The 21,382-nt window shown below is 36.6% G+C and overlaps 3 protein-coding genes across 3 annotated transcripts; 2 read left to right on the forward strand and 1 right to left on the reverse strand.

Moving 5' to 3' along the window:
• Positions 1-776: 776 nt before the first annotated feature.
• On the forward strand, positions 777-8,839 carry LOC146157159 (lipase member K-like). The gene is made up of 9 exons (XM_083386882.1): positions 777-1,359; positions 1,442-1,560; positions 1,926-2,064; positions 2,279-2,343; positions 3,406-3,831; positions 4,345-4,571; positions 6,238-6,461; positions 7,443-7,609; positions 8,053-8,839. The coding sequence occupies exons 1-9, from the start codon at positions 1,158-1,160 to the stop codon at positions 8,188-8,190; spliced, it is 1,707 nt and encodes a 568-aa protein (XP_083243008.1). The 5' UTR covers positions 777-1,157; the 3' UTR covers positions 8,191-8,839.
• Positions 8,840-11,432: 2,593 nt separating this feature from the next.
• Positions 11,433-13,031, forward strand: LOC146157160 (inhibitor of apoptosis protein-like). The gene is made up of 3 exons (XM_083386686.1): positions 11,433-11,492; positions 11,673-11,924; positions 12,045-13,031. The coding sequence occupies exons 1-3, from the start codon at positions 11,452-11,454 to the stop codon at positions 12,490-12,492; spliced, it is 741 nt and encodes a 246-aa protein (XP_083242812.1). The 5' UTR covers positions 11,433-11,451; the 3' UTR covers positions 12,493-13,031.
• A 1,035-nt stretch (positions 13,032-14,066) lies between these two features.
• LOC146157161 (ketimine reductase mu-crystallin-like) lies at positions 14,067-18,785 on the reverse strand. The gene is made up of 8 exons (XM_083386687.1): positions 18,313-18,785; positions 17,948-18,098; positions 17,572-17,634; positions 17,314-17,415; positions 16,568-16,760; positions 15,709-15,830; positions 15,192-15,276; positions 14,067-14,891 (listed from the first exon to the last, which is right to left on the reverse strand). Exons 1-8 carry the CDS (start codon positions 18,465-18,467, stop codon positions 14,812-14,814), a joined length of 951 nt encoding a protein of 316 aa, XP_083242813.1. The 5' UTR covers positions 18,468-18,785; the 3' UTR covers positions 14,067-14,811.
• Between the last annotated feature and the right edge of the window lie 2,597 nt (positions 18,786-21,382).

A 21,382-nucleotide genomic window follows, 5' to 3' on the forward strand; every position in this document is an offset into this window, starting at 1 on the left:
TAACAATGATTGGCAATTAGGCTAGCAGATAAGGAATTGCAAGCTTGACGTCGAGTGTTGCAAAACTTTTTACGAATAGCAAGTAGTTAACGTGTAAGCAAAAATGCGTTACAATAGGTCAAAGAAGATTTAACACTACAAGTTTGAGTTTAAATAAAAATTTCAAAATAGTGACACGGGTTTTGCAATACCACGACATTGTTACAGACTTATGCTCGTGCCCCCCCCCCCAATGATAGCTCCGTGGCTCCCCAGGGGGGCCGAGGGCCACGGTTGAGAAACCCTGCTTTAAGACTTGTCAAGAGATGATGAAGATTATCCGCAAGGTGATTTAAATCAGAAGACAACTTTTTTCATAAAGGACCAGATAAATGTTTTTTAGTCGAACGTTATTTACTGGATAGCGGTTATCTTTAAACCGAGGAAAATTAAACAACTGTTTAACAAAAACTAAAGAGAGAGAAATAAAATTGTCTTCCAATTCAATTTAGCATCAAAATTTAGTATTAAATGGAATCCTACAATATTAAACTAATTTTATCGTCATTAAGGAAAAACTCCGCTGGCCAACTAAAGTAATCCCTGTCTGTAGTTTAGTAACCCCTGTTTAAATAAAGAATATATGGAACGTCCTATAAAATCTGATGTGCATTCAACCGTAAAGTAACTAGTGATGGCACCAATGGTGCTACATTGAAAAGGCATTGTTTACCTTTTCCGATGACGACGCCCAGCTTTTTCGAACGGTACAAAGGTCTTTTTGAGGGCTGTTTACCGTATCATCAAGTCAAGTTAGCTTGCGTGTAATGCTTGCAGTTTAGTTTTGGAGTGTCGTTAGAATGTTATGAAACAATAAGGGAAGAAACGAATTCGAAATAACTTTTAACAAGTTGTTATTCTCTTGTTAATATAGTCGCCGGTCACTGTGTAATAGTTTATGTTGAATAGGTTGTTAGTCAGATGCTAATAGCTAATCTATATCCTTTGTTTAGTCACCAACATTTATTGTGCCAAATTTGTATTAAAACGGAAACGTGTTTCTCTTAATCAATTTGCCAATTCATAAACTTTGTATATTACTGTTGATACATAACATATTTCCTCCGTAATATCTAAAGGTTTTGGAAATGCGGTGTAAGTAATTTAACTCAATATTAATGGCACGCTGGAATGCCGACAGCAGTAAAAACTTCCTTCAAAGCATTGTTTGTCTGTGGCTGGTATTTGGCTGGTTCGCTTCATCCGTTGAGCCTCGTGTTATGACTAGCAGTTGGTATCGCGTAACGACCAAGGCCGTTTCGAGTTTGCTGACGTCGGTAACAGGGCGTGTCGCAAATGGTGAGGAAGTAGTTCAGGAAGGTAAGTAAGTTGACGCTCGGTTGATCCTGTGAAAGTAACTGTTTTTATATTCGTAAATCGTTATTCATTTGTCGGTGGACAGAGCAATGGCATGAAAACATTCAGTCGGCTTTTGTAGCAACCAAAGAAAGCGTCGACGGTTTTTTGAACGATCTTATGCAAGGCGAAAACCCTCTCGCGTCAAGTCTGGAAGCTGGAAGGGTGAGAAAAGAAGAACTTGTTAAACTACCTGAGGTCATACTTAAGTGAACGAATTTTGCGTTCAGTACATTAATAATTAATTTATTCGTCTGTAGATCTTGTCGGTCGGATTAATTTACTTCACCAGTTACTGTGATCTTGATGGAACACGATCGTTAGTAGCCCACTAATTGGAATTTTCTGGTAACTTAACGATTTTTGCGCCAATAGCAGATTCCCTAACATCATATTTATATATTATGGCCGAATTAGGAAGTAACACATTTTCGCCAACATTGTTTTTCGTGGTTCACTTTGTTACTTCAACACAACCAAAAAATAGTTTCTGTTTTTTTCTTTTTACCTAATTGGTTGTAACTCTTCAGGTGAAGTTGGAACAGTTGCGCAGCAGTTTGCCTGAGATGCCAACGCTGGGAATTGATACTGAATATTTCAAGAACCACATCGCTGAGTTTGATTGGAACTCTTTTTCTGCTCAACTTATGTCTGCCGCCGAAACCTCGGGTAAGAACAAATTTTAAATTTGGTTTTCTGAGGTGAAACTGACCACGATTTCATAACTTTTACATTAACGTTATTTTTTTGAAATGCCACCCGAATGCGTTTATACTATTAATTATGGTTTACTTGATACTGTGATTTTACCACTATCTGTCATGCTTGCAGAACAACCTGTTTTTTGCCGAGTGACTGAGATTTGCTTGTTGTTATTTTTTAGCTGAAGAAGACAAAGACCCAATAGACGAAATGAATGACATACCGCCGGAATGTTCAATGGAAACCGTAAGTCGAAGCAACATTTCGATCTTGCAAAGCGCACTCTGAAAGACACTAAACATTCGAACATACGCAGTGCTTCTAAAGCTTGCAGGTTCGTCACTCGTCAGTCAATTGGGCTTGGCTTGTAAAAGTGGTTGGGAAACGACGTAAAAGCAAAAAAATGTGACGTTTGACAAACGTAAAACTTCATAAACTTCACCATGGTTTGTAAGATGCAGTAAAACCAATGATGTGCCGCAGTGGTTTATTAGCAAACCCATAGGAAATTACTGATGTCGTAAAAGAATAAGAAGCAACAAGCAATAACCCAAAATATCATTTAAAACATATCGTTTAAAACAGGGCGGTGCAACATTTAAGTCGGGATAAATTCCATTGTAAAATTTTAACGCGGGACACATTGGTTATATGAAAAACAAATTTAAGGACATTCTCTTTAATTGTGCAATTTGTGAGTAGCACACGATGACCGAATTGTGGCATCGTACGACACCTACCCTGTACCATTCATAAACATGCAAAGTATAAGTAGAATAAATAAAATACATCCCGTTTTACCAGCTACAACACAAATTCTCATCATTTTAAGCTTTTTGCACAGTAGCCAACTTCTCATTTTGATGTTACCAAGCACATCCTATTCCATCACAAAGAGCGAAATGCATCATTGGCGTAAAAATGGTTTAGGCTCAGTCTAATCCAAAGACAGTACAGCAAATTATGGTATATTTAAATTTTTGTATAAGCATTGTTGGTGTAAAGAATGTAAAAATTCTAATGATCTCATTAAAATACACAACAACATATTACCATTGAATGCACTCGTGGATCGTATGTTATACGCCTCTGGTTTAAAAGTTCGATTAGTATCTGAATGTTATTACTTATAAAGGCTTCATATACCAAAAAATAGTTATCGAATCGGGGGCCCGCTCTTATTTTGCCTTAAACATCCGGCATCGGTGTAGGATTAAAACGCAGAGTATCTGTGCATCATCCCTCCAAATCTATAAAAGCGACAAAAAATCTTAAACGGCGTCTCAAACGTTTATGTGACTCCTACAGCCGGAAATGATCCGTCACGCCGGCTACCCTGTCGAGGTTCACACCGCAACCACCAGCGACGGGTACGTGCTCCACTTGCACCGAATCCCACACTCCCCTCCAACTCGGCTCGGCAGCGACCCGATCGAAACGCGACCGGTCGTCTTCCTACAGCACGGTATCCTGGCCGACTCGGCCTGTTGGGTGGCCAGCGGGCCCGGTCGTAGCTTGCCCTATCTGCTCGCCGACGCCGGCTGCGACGTTTGGCTGGGCAACGTGCGCGGAAACACATACTCGCGCGCGCATGAGACAATGGACGCGGCGCGCGATGAGCGCTACTGGCGCTTCTCCTGGCAGGACATGGCCGAGAAGGACCTGCCGGCGATGGTCGACAAGGCGCTGGAAGTGTCGGGCCATCAGACCTTGTACTACGTCGGTCACTCCCAGGTAAGAACGACTGGTTAATTGTAAAGAAAGTAATTGGATTGTGCGATTTGATTTTGCTGCTTGTACAAAATGTTTTACGATTTTAGCTACAGTAGATTTCGAGTGACTTGAGTAGACAATTGAGACATTAAGTCCTCATTAGAGTTTTTGAAACTTTGTTTGGCAAAAGTAAGTTGTTTGGTCGCTCTCTGTCCCGTTTTCGCCTAATGTACATTTTTCGTTAGTTTGTCATTATTTTGCACGCTACCTCTGAAAGCCAAACAAGAACAAGCGCCACATCCGCAAAGAATTCCCTTCTTATAAGCCACGCCTTTGAATCAAACATACTTAAAAATGTATTTGATTTCCTAATTCACTAATTCCTTGGTAAGTACTGCATCCTAAACCAATTGTGGCTTTGGCTGCAGGATAATAACTCCGTTTACAGAATGCGATCCCGGTTTCTCCTGAAATACTACGTTTGTTGAAATATATAAAGTCGTTTGTAACTTTTCTTCCGCAATGTATTTCCAGGGCTCCCTAATAGCGTTCGCTCGCTTGTCCGAAGACCCGGAAATGAACAAGAAAATCCGGACGATGTTTGCGCTCGGTCCGGTGGCCACCCTCGCCCACATCACGAGTCCAGTGAAGTCGCTAACCTTCCTCAGCAAGATCGGACACTTCGGCATCTCGCTGTTCGGCGCCACCGAAATCCTGCCGCATTCCCCGGTGTCTCGCCTCATCTCGGCAAAGCTACACAAGTGAGGAATGAACCATATAGAGCTGGTGTCTTAAGACTGTTTTATCCAAACAAACTGAATATCGGTTTGCAAGTTCTGTACTTTAGTTTAATCTTTATTATTCATGTGCAACCAGAAATCGTTTTTCACCTTTCGCAATCAGGCAAATCTTGTAGTTCGAAAGGAAATTATGATTATATTAACACCAGCTCTTTAAGCTGAAACACTTTCGGAAATAAGGAATCTCCCGCAGACAATAAAATGTAAAAGAAGGATTCTTGCTTTGGTATCAGATGATCTTAAGACTGTTTATAAAAACAGATATAAAACATAAAATCATTTCTCAAAGTTTTACAGAAATATATATTTCGCGTTATTAATAGGCATCATCAGTATTTTTCGATGAATCATAACGAATGAATTATTCGAATTAAAAAACTGATGATGCTTATTAATCGGGCGAAATATATATTTCTGTAAAATTTCAAGAAATGATTTTATGTTTTATATCTGTTTTTGTAAACAGTCTTAAAATCATCTGATATCAAAGTAAGAATCCTTCTTTTACATTTTATTGTCTGCGGGAGATTCCTTATTTCCGAAAGTGCTTAGATTATAGAGCTGGTGTTAATATAATCAGAATCTTCTTTCGAATAACAGAATCTATCTGATTCCCGAATGGTGAAAAACGATTACTGGTTGCACATCAATCATAAAGATTAAACTACAAGTACAGAACTTAATAAACCGAAAATTAATTTGTTTTGATGTTACATCATAAATATATTTCGCTCTTGAAAGCATCATCAGTATCTAAAAACACCTAAAATCGAGCTGGTATTCTGATTTAACCATCTAAATTTTGCACCTAAAATCGATGTTTTTTACATATAGGTGTCTCTGCGCTTCCTTCAGTTATTTAAAATAAATTACCTTTTAATATAATAAAGCTTCATTTTTAGTACGTGGCTGTGTGCGGCATACCATATACAACATTTGAAAGTATATTGCCATTGATCTTTGTGATATATAGCCAACTGGTTCTTTTAAAATCTAGCCAGACCGCTCTTACGCATTATGATTGTTTCGTTCATTACCGAGGATGTAGCGCTACACGTAAGATTGCTTTAGGTTCCATGTTTAATTGTCATTAAGTAATTATCAGTGTTGTAATGACTTGACTTAAGTGCACTTAAGTCACTGTTTTCAAATGACTTGACTTGACTTAAAAGTCTTTTAGACAATGATTTGGGTTAAAATTAAGTGTTTTCATCAAGCATTTTTTCGTAAAATTGGGTTATTTATCCTAATTTTTGCACATAAAATTATTTGCTAGCCCTCTATTGTCTTTTTGATATTTTTAGTTAAGAAATTTCTCATAATCGGACGAGTTTACCCAATTTTAATAGCTTAACGTGTAATTTTTATGACAAGGACTTGACTTGGAATTGATTTGCTTTAATGATGGCTTAATTTGTTATTTATTCGAAAATACTTGGACTTTTATTTTGCATATGACTTGACTTAGACTTAAGTTATTTTACAAAGGACTTGACTGGGATTTAAAAAGCATTTCAAAATGACTTGTTTACAACACTGATTATTATGATCACAATATGACACGTAGCTTTAGCAGAATTCCTTTTTGATTTAAGATCCCTCGCAAAACAAGTGAATAAATTCGCAGGATTTACAACCAGGAGACGCACAACCACACGATTGGCGAAAGCGTAGCCTACCACGGCAACAACCTGATGATGTTCTTGAGCGGCGTCCATCCGGGCCACTACTACGCGGACCGCATGCCTATCTACTCGTCACACACCCCCGCCGGCACCTCGCTGCACAACCTGTTGCACATGTCGCAACTTGTCGAGACCGGGCGAATGCAGAAGTGGGACTACATGTCGGGTAAGATGGGTGGATGGCAGACTTGGACAACTAGATCATTCTAGTTTTCTAATTCAATGAATTAGAGCAAAATGCGGCTAATTCTGATTTGAATCTAATTTGTGAATTGCCTGTGTGCTCTAATTCTAGATCTAATCTAATTCGGATTTTACTAAAAATGCTACTTTGTCCAACGGCATATTTAGTCTCTTAGCCAAAACCTTTTTTACCTTAAAAGCCAAAACCTATAAAAAATACCACAGAAATATTGGCAATTCACATTCGGATTAGAATAAACTGCGATTTAAACTAAATTGATTGTGAAAGAAATTAAATGTATTTCTAGTTTGTACTTAGTTTTTTTTTTGAGATTTAAGTAATTCCAATCTAGTTTTGAAAAACTAAAATGATCTTATTTTAATTCCAATCAAATTTTTGAAAGGTAAAATAAATTTTGTTGTTCAAGTCTGGGTGGGGGCGAAACAACGTTGAGTGGAGCTTTAACCACTTCAAGTTGTACCATTGTTGTAACGACCCAAGGTCCTTAGTGATTGACTTGAATTATGTGTAATTAAGTCGCGGCTTTTAAATGACTTGTCTCTTTTAAGTCTTTTGACCAAATGACTTGACTTGTTTAAGTTTTTTCGGATAAATGACTTGACTTGGCCGTAAGAGTTTTACTTTTTTGGTTACGTTTTTGTTGTTTAATCAAAAAAATCGCTCAGGATCGGACGAATTTGCCAGTTAGATAACACTTTTTATTCGTCATGACTTAAACGAATGTAACTTGACTTGCTTTTCGCAGATGACTTGACAGTCTTATTGTAGTTATAATGTTAAATCGGTGGGCTTGTGCTTGAAATTAATTGGCAATCTCATGGAAATTGAAGTGGCCATTGGTACAAAGTTGTCTAAAATTATCAAGTCAGTATTTTTCAACAACAATTAGCGCTTAACTTTAACCATGATAAGTTGAAATTACGAGTTAGTATTTGCTTACAGAATCTGAAAACGTAAAAGCGTACGGCAGCAAAACGCCTCCAGAGTACAACGTGTCTAACATCCGGACACCCCTGGCCCTTTTTGTTGGAACCGAGGACCAACTGGCCGATCCAGAAGACAGTGCCAAGCTGGCGACAAAACTGAATAGCCTGTTTCACTACAAACTGGTAAGTAATTTTGGTTCGTCGCACAAAGCCTTTACTGAAAGAAATTATATCGACTAATCTAACAACGTAAGTGCAATGACCTAATTTTCTCTCCTTCTTTTATCAAAATTCTAAATTTTGGTTCCAAGGCGTTTTTGTAGTTTGGCAAAGTAACATGTCATCAATTGAGTTAAACTTCAAAAAGTAACGTCAGTATTTATTTACATTTTATAAACATCTGTTCTGCAACGTATAAGGATTTTACAATTTCTAAGCCATCGTTCAACATCGTTTTGTTTTCAAAACATAACCGATCTATATTCATAAACTTTTATTGACGATTCAGCAACACTCTTTCCACTACGCTGTCTCGATTTTAATGATGTAGCTTTTAAAACGTTCGCGATCGAGACTCGCCTGCACGAAAACAGACTTTCGCATAACACTGAGCATGGTTTTTGCAGCTCGAAGGCTGGGACCACTTGGATTTTTTGTGGGGCAAGGCGGCGGCCGGCTCGGTATACAAGGACGTGATTGAGTTCGTGCGGGAGTCGGAGCATGCCCGCACCCACAAACAGTGGCGCGCTAACGACGAGTTGTAACCGTTTTGATGCGACCCGCACATACACCAGGTCTGAAAAGTAGCAACGCAAAGACGCCATATGTTTAATTCCTCGCGTACCCGGGCCATTATATGTGGCTCAGTGTAGCTGGCACAGTTTTCAAAGCAAAAATACAAGAAAAAAAACCTGCGATTGCTGTGCATTATATCGAAGACTGTGAAACACAGGGCAGTCCATCAGATGCCAAAATCGTTTAATATTGTTAACTTCGAGATGTTTTGTGGTGGATTTGTAAAGCGACGCCTACATTTGTTATCCGCTATTATATTTATGCTTAAACTGCGATTTGCATTGTCTTTGATTTTCGAAAATAGGTGACTGGCTTACTATAATTTTTTGTTAATTTTTCGTACAAGTTGTTTCTCGGGAATATTGTAACCTGCTATTTGAATTGTTAGACCTTTTTGAATCAGAACCTCCTAACCTGTAAAAACGTTCACTTCTTCCGTTTCATTTTATAGTTTCCTTCGTAGTGTGTATGTAAGTGCCTTTTTTACACTGATGGATGTCATTATTTTTCTTTTCGTTAGATGTTATTTTTTTGCGAATATGCCTTTAATGACATGGGTATTTTTTCATGTGTCACGTAAATTTGCAAACAGTGTGAAATAAAAGCAATGGTTCTTGATATTTTTTTCTATCGCGCCTCTTTCCTACTTGTTCTGTGCCTTGCGCCCCCAGATTTAAAATACATATCATATTAAAAGCAATATGCTATTTGTGGATTACACTCAAGCTATAGTCAACATATTCGTTTATTTGGCATAAATAAACTTTAGTTTAGGAGACACGACTCAATCGTAAAACAGAAAACAGCATTATACTTGTGCCGATATATTGGCTTTAATCAATTTGTTTTTGACAAACATGGTATGACGGCTGTTGGCTCCACAGTTGTAACGCTGCATAAAAATTACGTAAAAAGTTTGCGCGAAGCTTGAAAAATTATACAACGCATTTATTTACACCTAAACACACGATGCCAATGTCGAATTGTATAAACATTATGTGTTCTCGTAAAAAATTGAGTCCCCCGGCTCCAGCTTATTGTCATATAGAAAATATGTAATAAAAATACTGGGGAAGCGGAATATTAAAAGTTGGCAAAGCTTGTTATTCTAAGGTACGATATTTTTTAGTGTATGATGCTAATGTATAAAAAGATGCTTATTTTTAATGAACGCAAAATATGCGAATTATAGTTGCTAAAATACTGTCCACAAAACAGGATAAACACATTAGAAAATAAAAGATTCGTGCAAATGGCGAAAAAAGAAATGTTAAATTGAACAACAATTTTATAAATCTTACTTTTTATTTGTTTAAAATTTCGTTTTAATTCTTTTGTTTTATAATAATTAGGTCAAGGTCAATACACAATTTTTATCAGGCCTGCGAATTTTATTCTTTACAGTTATCTAAACCTTAATGAAAAAGATCGGTGACCCCTGGTATAACTTTCAGCCTCATCTGGCGCTAACTGCATTGCGACTAACAACCCCGAGTTTCAAATTGGAGATGTTCTTTATTATACGACCATAGTTGTCGTTGATGTTGCAACAGCGGGACGAACGCGTCATAATGATTACAACGCAAATGGACATAAGACGCCATTTTTTGGCTGGCGCAGGAACTGCTGAAACCGCACGAAACTAAACAAGTTCAACCAACAGCCGAAAAAAAAAAGTTTCCCTTCCAGCTGTAGCTAACCAGTTCTCCCTTCACCCTAATGAGGAACCTTAATTTTGTCACTCATCAGGGTATACTTCCTACAATGGTACAGTCGGTTAAAATTGCACCAGTTCAATTTCGGGTTATAAATAGGTTTGGAATATAAATTGAAATTACCAGCGGTACTATTAGTGACAAAATTTCGTTGGTTTAGATTTACTCTCAAGCCTTATAAGCCTAAACCAGTTTTAACTTAATAATCTTTTGGTCAAATATAACGTCACTTCACCTTCTTTAGTTTATGTTATTGTAAAAATCTTCCTGTTAAGTGTCTTTTAGAAAATTTTCTCAGTTGCCAAATGTTCGGTTACATTACTCACTTTTAGAAGTTTTACATTGGGGAAGGGTGTTTGTGATTATATACAAAAATTGGCTATAAGTAATATTTCCCCACAGAAGTAAAAAAAATATCATTGTTATTTTATCATGAAAATGATGCTTTTTCATAGTTCATACATTCTTTAAATTACTAAATCATTTTTTTAGATTTTAATCCAACTAACATTTACGCCGGGTAATAATTATTCTGAGATTATTTTCAAAAACATTATTTTCTTGTCTAATCCTTATAATATTTGTACTTACTAGCTTATTTTCAACTGAGATCTCTCCTTTGTACGCAAACCAAATTACCGATAGGGGATTCCCGGAAGGGGATACGTGTTTTTTCTGACGCAAACGTATTTTGTTGCACAGACATTACGTCATGTTACTTACATTAAAGGCAAAACAGAACATCAGTAAAAATTTAACATAGAAACATTTGCCCAAGACATAGTCTTTATAGAGAAAAGTAATGCGAAAGGAAAATTTTGTGTCATACTAATAAATGTTGAAATTATTAAACATTTGTATATGATGAAAGCATTATAGCCTATATAAACTGTTGCTACCAGTAACATTATTCAAAAAACGGTTTCTCTGGTACAATCGTTGTTCACCCTGACGAAGGCGACTTGCATAGGTTACCGAAACGTTGGTAGAGAATTAAAACCACCAAAGGAGTTGTTTTTTTTATCAACATTATAGCCTACTTCGAAAATTATTTTAACGAGGTTTTCAAACATCTTTTGGATATAATTCAGTTGAAACTGGTGCGAATCATTTGCATTAAATTCATCTGTGTATGTAGCCTATCTATGCCAAAACAATACCATTGAAATTCACGCCAAAATTAGTTTGCACCAGTACGGCAGTACCAACAAACCCCTTTTAAGTGTGTACCAAAGTAAATATATGGGGCCAGTTGAGTGGGCCATCCTATTGCGGTGTTGGTCCCGGGGGTATTACAAAACACTCTAACTTTAACAATGTTAAAGGAGAACATGGGCTTAATTACGTCGGTGACCAAACATTGTCAATAATAGTTGTAAGCTAACAGCGCAAGACACGGGAGTTCCCCTGCTGGTGGCGAAAGCACTGGTGCTGTAAAAAATAATGTATAAAAGGTTGGGGTGTAGGATTCAGAAACATAACTCGAACAAAATCAATTTAGAAAAACTATACAAAATGTATCGGCGAAAAAACGAGTGTTCATCATACTTTTGTCGGTAAGAAATATTAGTTTGTTAATACAATCTTATTTCACAAAATAATTTTAATTTCGTTGTCGCATTTTTTTTAACTTAATGTGAAACAAATGTTGCGTTGCTAATAATATTATTGAATGATAATTTACACAAAATATCTACGCAAATAACCGTAATGAAAGTAAACTGTTGTTTTTGTAGGGAAGGATTCGAAGAAATATTTTCATGCGAAAATCCATGGAATCCGAACATGACCGCTTTCAAAAACAGAATTCGAACTTTCGACGAAAAGTGGCCAAGAAAAACAAGAGCCACGCCGTTGAAATTTGCGGAAAGCGGGCTCTTTTATCTCGGTTGCTACGATCGTGTAAAATGCTTTTACTGCAACGGGGGTTTGCAAAATTTCGAGGCTAATGACGACCCCTGGTTCGAGCACGCCAAGTGGTATCCAGAGTAAGTTATCTTTCTGTTTGTATTAATTAACAAACTAACAAACAACATCGATTATATGAACACTATACGGTGGCAACTAATATTTACTAAGGCTAAATATTTTTTCACTATATTTTACAGCTGTGAACACGTCCTGAAAACAAAAGGAATGGAGTACGTTTTAAGAATAGCCGAAATGTTTCCCAACCTTAAGCGACCTTTTGATGTTTTTCGAAGACCCACTTCGCACAACAATCCTGTTACTTCAGAAAGTTCTACTGCAACTCGCTCCAAAGTCAGAATATTGGGTGGCATCAACAATTTACGCTGTACAACTCGGACACTGACAAAAAAACCTACTTTGTCTCAAGCTATGCAAACAGAAGTGGTAAAGGAGGCACAAAACTTTGGGTTTGATCCTGAAATCGTTGTCGCCGTGGTAGAGTCCAAATTGCGACTGGAAGAACGACATTTTGAGTCCGTCACAGATATTGTAGGCGAGATTCAGCTACACGAAGCATTCCTTAACGGCGAAGTAAAAAGAAATTGCCAGCAACAATATTGGTCAAAATCATGTCAGCTCCATTAATTTTGACAGCGCGGCTCGTTTTTCATCCCGCGAGCAAAAAGAACTAAAAAAAGCCTGCTTTTTTGACGTCATTGTCCCTGATATGGCCCGCTCTTCAGCAGGGCAAGCTTCTAAACTTTTACAGCCAAAGAGGAGCAACATCTTGCAGGAATTTGAGGACATCGAACAGGATAACATATGTAGAATTTGTTTACTCAGAAACAGTGACTGTGGTCATCTGTGCGCCTGTGCAGTGTGCGCGTTCGCCATTCGCTCTTGCCCAATTTGCCGCGCAAAAATTGAGAAAATAGTTGTGTATTGGCGCGATTCATTTTCCTCATGCGAGTTGTTACAAAACAGGCTGCTTTCTCAGTTTTAGTGATGTTTATACTTTTTTTTATACTTTTCGTACCTGTCGTAGGTTTTATTGGAACGATTGAAACATAGTATGCAATTTTTACAAAATATTTTCTAATCGTATTAATGGTTGATTTAGACTTGAGTTTACAAAATAATAAGGTTGCATTCGAAATAAAGTACAGATTTTTGCAATTTTGCGAAAAAAGTTTATTTGTTACCGTCATGAAATAAGTAAACAGTTTGAGTTAGGGTCACAAAAGATTTCTGTTGGTCATTAATAATGATCTACATTCCACTACGACACAACAGGCAGATAATTAATAGCGATAGTCCAACAACAATATGCATAGTGATTAGTAATACAAAGCCATGCGAAGAAATAGTAATCGAATCAGATAAACAATGTTTAGCATGAATTGGATTTTTAAATAATAACTAACATTTATTAAAATACGTAATTATATTTTAGTAGAAAATATTTTAGATATGAACGAATATAGTCAAATAGTATGTTAATAGGAGATCGTCCACACACCACACACCCCTAGTAAAACAAGCCTTTGCTTTTCTAATGCACATTTAAAAATTCTATAAATAGGCTCACACGACAATATTGTGATATCAAATTTGCCAAGAAAATGAAAATAAACTGAAAGCCGTACGTGGCAAATGAGCCCAACAACATAACAGTCAACTAAAACAATATTGCACAATAGCGAAGGCTTATTTCCTACTTGAAAATACAAAAATAGGTTACACTGTTCAAAGTCACTGGAGTAAATACGCACGATATAATATAAAAGTGATATATAATTTGACTAATAACGATAGTTTTGAAACGCATATAGCAAGGAAAGGAAAACTTCAGTTCGCGAGCAGCATGCGTGTTTCGTTGTGTCTTACAGCTTGTTTGGGAATAATTTAGCTAAACAGTACCATCCAAATTGATTAAGATGGGATCCCTTAGTTGACAAATAAGTATTGTTATTTCCTAGCCTCGTATTCACCAGGTTTATCCACTGTGATGTAACTCTACTGTACAGTGTACTGAATCAAATAACCAAAGCAGAACATTATTTGGCTGTTACAACGAATAAAACCGTTCATTAAAATGCACCGTTTCCATATTTTGTAACCGCATGTTCAGCTTTCTGTGCTGTGGCCCTCGCGACAGCTTATACTCCCACGTTCTATGCCATCATTGCACCACAAAATTACCATAGTATTAAGTGGCCCTCGCGACAGCTTATACTCCCACGTTCTATGCCATCATTGCACCACAAAATTACCATAGTATTAAAGTTATCAACTCAATGTGGTTCGTTATTAAATTAGTGAATTTAAAATGCGGCTCGCGAGTGGAAAGGTTTGCATAGCGACTAAATCACCTGCATAAAAGCGGTCATAGCGAAATATGATTAATAGATTATTGATTACATTAAAGGCAAGCGGTAAGAGGAAACATAAGTAATAAGTATATGATATTTCAAGATGTGTAGATACAGTATATATGTAATATGTATTGTTTGCTAACAAAAACATCGTAAACCTAGGTAGAAAAATCGTACTGGGCATAGTTAGTTGCTCATTATAATAAGGATAGGGTACGTTGGAGCGCAAAAAAGCTATTCTTACTACACTTCGTAAGGGCCGGTACGTTTTGTGAAATTACTGTTCTGTTGCCACAACAAAGTAAAAAAGAAACATAACAAACAAAGAGGCTATCCGTACAACAAATTGGTCGCAATAAAGTAGGTTATAATACATTTACAAAGCGTATGAAGGTGGCAGCACGTCGCAATCACATCAAGCATTAATAAGTAACACCTTGTTATTTAAATAGACATTTGCGGACGACAGGACTATTGAAGGGTAGCACCAGGTCGTTACGTCACCGCGTATATAATATGGGACATACTTTTAATATAACCCCTCTTCCCCGTAAAACTATACTACAATAGTACAATGGGCTAGCTATGCTTATGATTCGTCGACAATCTTGCCGTCCTTATACTTCTGCCACACAAGCGATGCGGCCGCTACGTCCCATGCAGCCATTCCTACAGAAAAAACACAAAATCAACAAATGACCTTTGATAACACAAATAAATGACCTTCGAAACGATGGAATGCACAAACTATGGCATTTCAGAACAGTAAAGGTAAGTAAATGGAGTTTTACTATTTAGTACTGCATTTTAAGCAAATTTTTAAAAACTCAACAACTACATAAATTACTCTGACGAGGTGCACACTTTTCATAACCTATGAGCCCTGTGCTGCTTGGCATCGTTTATTATAACCATTTTTGAAGGATAAAATATCTTAATACGCGTTATCGTTTGGAAAAGTTACGTTACCTAAAGATTTGAAGATTGTGTTTTTGCCTTTTACAGGTTGCTTAATTCCCATTATAACCTCTCCCAATTCCCCAGAAACTTCTTTCTGAAAATAACAGATAAAAGTTTTCAAACCAACACTGATTTGTGGGTAAATTCAATAAAAATTTGAAGAAATAGCCGTTTCGTTGTAAATCTTATCTCTAATAGTAATACATAGCTTATGTTAAAATTTTGTATTAGGAGGCGCAAAGACGGCTTTAGGAACATACAAAAAAGATTACAGTTATGCGTTCTATTCACTTCGATCTTTAGTTTTTGGTCCGTGAACAGTTTTATAATTTTTACCGGGCCCGTGTAAAAAGTTTTGGTACCACAGTTGTAGAATGCCTATTATAGTTGTAAAAGATAAAAGTTGTACCAAAACAGATTAGTTTGCTATAAAAAAAAGAAACCGAAGTGGTAATGAGTAAAGGCGGGCAATTAGAAACATTCCACCATACTTGTTGTAATGTTTTTATTTTAGTAATGGGTTTACCTTGGACAAAATAATGTCGCCCGACTCGACTTTCGATCCCTCGTAGCTGTCCACGTAAACGTCACACATATTCATGCAGTCGTCGTCCATTTCTCGCCAGTTTGGCCTGCAACCACCGACGCCTGTCAATTGCAATTTCCCACAATTATGTAATCTATTGCGATAGTTTATGTTGTTTTGTTTTTTTACTGAAAACAAATACGATATATATCAGTGGTTCTCGACCTAGTTTCTATTTTTTATGCTCAAGGGAGCAAAGAACTTTTTGAGAATTTTTAAGGACTGATTTATGCTCAATTGGTACATTCAAGAACTCTTTGGGCAGAGTTTCTCAACCTTTTATGGCTAGCGGCACCCCTTAGAAACAACAAATAAGTTGCGGCAGCCCTACAAGAGTTTTCCGTAGGTGATTCGCTAGAATGTCACCATAAACGGAACTGGAACAGTGCAATAAATCCAATTAGATTTTTCTACGTTGCGTAGAGTTAATGCGTGTTGTTCCAGTTCCGTTAATTATGACATTACAGTGAACTAACGAAAATTCTTGTATGGGGGCCGCAATCTATTTATGATTTCGAAGGTCAGAACCACTGCCATATGTATTAAAATCTTGCAAATCCAGCAAAATACTATAAATTCGGAAAATCCGGAAGGGTGCACAGTTGACCTGTGTTTCGAAAACGGTTGTTTTATGTGGTGTAAAGCAACCGGCCAGTCAAAAGCCTTTTTCGTTAAAAGGCGAAACTTGGGTGGTCGAAATACGACACGACTCTTGCACGTTCTCGCAAACCTTAGTTGCTAAATCGATGTTTACCGGACAGTGACAGGTGTTATATAGGAAGCCTTAGCGTTACTGAACTGTTTATATGAACGCCGTCTTTTAACCATGCTCCTTGCAGAATAGGTTCATACGCGGTTGTGCATGTTGTTACAACGTCGGCGTCTGAAACTGCCTCCCTGACTGTTGAGCAAAAGCGAACTGTTGGCGCGAGATGCTTGACTTCTTCCACCAACTTTCGACCTCTCTCCTCTGTGCGATTCCAAATAAAAATCTAGTCAAAAAGTAGTTACAATAAATGTGACCTATCCAAAGACTCTTAAGATATTTTTCGTTTTTTTCCAATATTTCAGGCCATTAAATTATGAAGCCCCCTCTTTGTTCCCTTTTGTCAGGGTTCAACTCACTGTCCAAAGTAGAAATTTTTTATAATTTAATTGGGTCAAGCATTTTAAGCTAATGCAAAAACAAAATCAGACTTAAAACGCTGTCTTTCGTCACTTGTTTGCACCTGGGTCGACCATAGACACAAAACATTTTCTCTGTAGAGCGCCTTTTCTCTATTTGTACCAAAATCAATCAGACTTATTTCGCTGTCTAGGTTTAGGACATGACAGAGCTTAACGATTGTACACAAAGAGATTTTACAGGTGGAGCTTGGTGGCATAGCATTTGATCGCTTTGCGTCTAAAAGTTTGCTTTAGCTGAAAAAATCCTACAAGAAATCTTTGCAGTTTTTACCGGCAAGGTGTTTAAAGCGTTTTAGCTAGATATCTTGTTGGAATAAACCTTTTGTGGATAAAAACTTAACGATTTTCAGGACTAACCTTTTCATAATTCGCCAAAGTGGTCAGAGCATATAAATGGCTCCGGGCTTGGTCACCTGCTCCAAGGACTGCCAAGATTTTGGAGCTTGGTGATGCCAAATACTACAGAAAAGAAAAAGTCAACATTTTACAGCTGACACCATATGCAAGACATAAAAAAATGGCAAATTTTAGTTAAAAACATGATTATATGCAACACGCATAATCACAAGATTTGTTGCAGCTTATAGAGTCATATGGAACATATTCTGAATTCACCTTTGTAGCAACAGCAGAAGCTGCCGCTGTCCTGAAATGAGTTAGGGTTTCGGCTTCTATTATCTGAAACAAAAAAAAAATCATTTTACTCACAGAAATATTAACTGATACCTAAACAGGTTTGATATTACAATTATCAAACAGATTTTTCAAAATATCACATCTTGCCATGTAAACCTTTGTCAGTTAAGCTATCTCAGAAGCTTTAGTCCAACTAAAATTCCTAATTGTTAAGATTTGCAAACCACTAGTCGTGTAGTTAAAAATCTTTTTTTTACATACTTTGAGTATTTAATGAATATCCTTGTATTTGGTTGTATAAAAGTTTATATGGCCGGCCAGTATACATTTAAACAATGTTAAGACAAATCCTCACTGCAAGCAACACTCCAGTAGCTGCTTCAAAATGCATAACTTTACATTGGTGTGATGGAAATCCTTTTAGGTGGTTGTCAGGATAAAGAGAAATTAACTTCAGTGACATGGCGTCATTTTTCTCATCAAAAGCACACATTGACATCAAAAAGCTAAAACAAGAATACAATAACATTTTGAAACTATAAAAATGTAACATGGACTGTATTTCTGTTAGATTTAAAAAAACAAAACATGGCACTTAATGCAACAATAGTTAGGAGTATATGATATTAAATTTAACATTAACTATAGGAGGATTTAATTAATTTAAAATGAATCTTAGGTAAAAAGTAGGAAATCAATCAAACTTATATAAATTATTACCCATTGTGCTTTTTTAATGTTGTTGTTTGTCTTAAAGGTTGAACTATTTTGCCATGAGAAAAAAGTGCAAGTGCTTGCTCAATGGCTGGAATTAATTCGGAGTAGTTCAATGCCTTGGAAACCATAGATTCAGTGATTATTGGAATGTTAGGCATTGTTGTGAAATTGCAAGTATTCAACACTAAACAAGTTGTTCTATTGTGACTACTTTAGGATGTCTAAACAAAACAAAATCAATTTCAGGTTTTTACAGTTTGCAGTTCTTGCAAAAAGTCATACATTGCAAAAACGTTACAAATAACCACTAATTGTGATTTTAACTGCAGAGAAAATACATTTAGCTTTTGGTATTATTACCTATGGATCACTACTTGAGACAATCTTTGTTATATGCAGGTATTTTGCTGAATTGACAAGGTTAAGTTGCAATAAATATGAATACCATATGGCCAACAGAAATATATAATTGTGGAGTAACATGTTTGCATATTTTTCACCACTTGATTTCAACGGTAAAATGTTACACAGATTTCAACGGTAAAATGTTACACTTTTCTTCCATTTTACATACCTAAAAATATATGGATGTGATTTTGTTAGAGACAATATGGAGGCAGGTTCAAAATAATCATGCACATTGTGCAAATGTGTACTTGATGTGCACCGAGTGCGCAGTTGAGGTACAACATAATGTGCACATGTGTGCATATTTATACTGTAGAGAGCAAGCGTCTGTATTTGTTATTTAACATGTTCGTTTTGATTGTGCATTCTTGTTAAAAACATTTTGGCATATTTCCTTTCCAATGCATTCTGCTTGTTAACTGACCAGTTAAACTCTAAAGCATTCGGTTTTCCTGGACGTTTAGCCGTATCTCAATTCTACTGCAATCAAGTCAACGATTTGCACACCTAACTGATGAGATTAGTTTTTACTGCGCTGTAAGTTGTTTATTGAAAGTGAGCTACGCTGAATTTTTTAATGTAGAATAATTTTTTAAGCGACCTGACAGTATGCCCTTTGAAATGCAATGGTAGTTTGTTTTAGTTTCGACTTAGTAGAGTTCAGATAGCATGGTGGACGGTGGTCATGTACCCCTGTTGAAATATACAATACCTAAATGGCGCGGATGTGCTCCTATGTCGTACACGGTCTACATCAGGGGTGGGCAATTATTTTTTAGAGCGGACCACATAACGAGCATGAAATGTTGTGGCAGCCAGTTACATGTCCCGGTACAGATATAGCTAAACGGCACTCTTGGGATATTTCACGTAGAAAGCAATACAAAATAAAAAGGTACGGTATTCAAAATAATTCGTTTCGGCATTAGAGACACTTGGGGTACAACAGAGCTTTTTTTCTTATATTCTCAACAGAGATAATCACACCCAAATAATATTAATAACGTTCCAAACTAGCTAAATCACACAGAGTGTAACCTCTAGTCTAGCTAAATTGATTACCCAAAAATAAGGTAAATAAATTTAAAAATAATTTAGGGTCAAGCTGAAGGAACAGGGTTTTATCAAATTAATCTTGTTTTTTTACAACCCTTAGGCAAATCAATGATATTCATAGTTTCACACTTCAGCATGTGATCATATTTTTCCACAACTCGTTTTAAACAAGTGCATACATTTTTGTTGCATTTTTGTAAAAAGCTCATTCGTTCGATTTAATTTTAGCAAATGAATAAAGAGAATCATTTTGCAAAAGTGATATTGTAGTTACTTGCCATTTTTATTCAATAAGTCCTGGTGAAAACTGATATTAGATTCTACCAGTGATGGTATAAAAATACATTTAAAGGATATTTTATTGTTTTGTTTAGCCAAAATGGACAGCTGTTTTCTTGCGAATCAAAAATTTTCAGGGGTTGTTTGCAAGCCGTTATTGCGCAAAACAATGTTTGCAGGAGGAATATACGCATTATAACTGCATAGTTTGTTCCTATGTTTTCATTAAGGAAGCTTCCAGAATGTTACCTTGAAGAAATGGGTGTTTGATTTGTTTTCAATCAGCCTCCACATTTACGTCCAAGGCTAACAAGTAACAAGTAGTTGTCTATATTAATCATGCCCCCTCCTCCAATTGCAATATTTGCACTCAAAGTCTCCCTTGTCCTGTGTGAAATTACAATGTCAAACTAATCTACATGGTGCGACACCTGGCTAAGGGATTAATGACCAATTGTAAAGGGTAATCGCCGCTAGGTGACAGCTAAGATAGTTTATTTGGTTTGAGGTGCCCCCACCATTAAATAAAGTAAAACTAACTTCCTAGGTTAAGAGTTATAACCGCCAGAAAGCTTTCTTGGGGGTGCACACTGACTCGTCAAAAGGAGCCTGCTAAACTATGCAATTTCCCTTTAAACCACCAGAAAATGTATATTGCACCAAAAGAAGGGGCTCTTCAAATATGTGCTGCAGTTAGACAACACAAGCTTTACATTGTTGGAAAGAAGAAGCTTTTTTCTTTGTGAAGACACAATGTCAAATCAATACCTACACGGTGTGACATCTGGCGAAAGGATTAAAGAACCCTATTTTAAAAAGCTATGTCCGCTAGGTGACAATTAATACGATTAGGAGGTGACCTCTTTGCATTAGGGCTTCGGACTTTCCAAACTGCGTTCGTGCAAAACGTTTTGCAAAAACTAGGCCTACATTAACTATGTTTCAACAAATGATTGCATTAAGACAACAAAAATAATTTAGACAACAAAAATAATTTCGCTTTTCTTGTAAATGTTTCCTTTATCTCTTGTAAGGGTTGTGAATAGTTTAATTTGGAAAACTAAAAGGGCTCGTAGAAAATGTTGGGTAGCCCTGGTTAAAACATGTTGAAAAGTAGGGTCCCGAAGTTGCACCCGAGTTATTTCTAATAGGCTCCGCATCCCTTTCAATTTTATTCATTTTGAATTCATAAACAAATTTAAGCTTTGTAAAGTTTTTGGTTCTTAAAATTGATACTAAATGCTAATTCCTTTATTGCAAATATTCCTATTTAAAATCGCGATATATCTTATTTTGGCGCTCCTTCACTTTTGTACGTATAGAAAGTTAT

The sequence above is a fragment of the Ascidiella aspersa genome, chromosome 4, assembly GCF_963924565.1.
Source record: "Ascidiella aspersa chromosome 4, kaAscAspe10.2, whole genome shotgun sequence".
Classification (NCBI taxonomy): domain Eukaryota; kingdom Metazoa; phylum Chordata; class Ascidiacea; order Phlebobranchia; family Ascidiidae; genus Ascidiella; species Ascidiella aspersa.

Excerpts from the sequence above, each read along its gene's own strand:
- LOC146157160 (XM_083386686.1), top strand. The coding sequence starts at position 11,452 with ATGTATCGGCGAAAAAACGAGTGTTCATCATACTTTTGTCG. Across the intron at positions 11,493-11,672 it reads TGTTCATCATACTTTTGTCG|GGAAGGATTCGAAGAAATAT; the intron begins GTAAGAAATATT and ends TTGTTTTTGTAG. Across the intron at positions 11,925-12,044 it reads CACGCCAAGTGGTATCCAGA|CTGTGAACACGTCCTGAAAA; the intron begins GTAAGTTATCTT and ends TATATTTTACAG.
- LOC146157159 (XM_083386882.1), top strand. The coding sequence starts at position 1,158 with ATGGCACGCTGGAATGCCGACAGCAGTAAAAACTTCCTTCAAAGCATT. Across the intron at positions 1,561-1,925 it reads CAAGTCTGGAAGCTGGAAGG|GTGAAGTTGGAACAGTTGCG; the intron begins GTGAGAAAAGAA and ends GTAACTCTTCAG. Across the intron at positions 7,610-8,052 it reads GCCTGTTTCACTACAAACTG|CTCGAAGGCTGGGACCACTT; the intron begins GTAAGTAATTTT and ends TGGTTTTTGCAG.
- LOC146157161 (XM_083386687.1), bottom strand. The coding sequence starts at position 18,467 with ATGCCTAACATTCCAATAATCACTGAATCTATGGTTTCCAAGGCATTG. Across the intron at positions 17,635-17,947 it reads CTACTGGAGTGTTGCTTGCA|ATAATAGAAGCCGAAACCCT; the intron begins GTGAGGATTTGT and ends TTTTTGTTTCAG. Across the intron at positions 15,277-15,708 it reads GCGACATTATTTTGTCCAAG|AAAGAAGTTTCTGGGGAATT; the intron begins GTAAACCCATTA and ends TGTTATTTTCAG.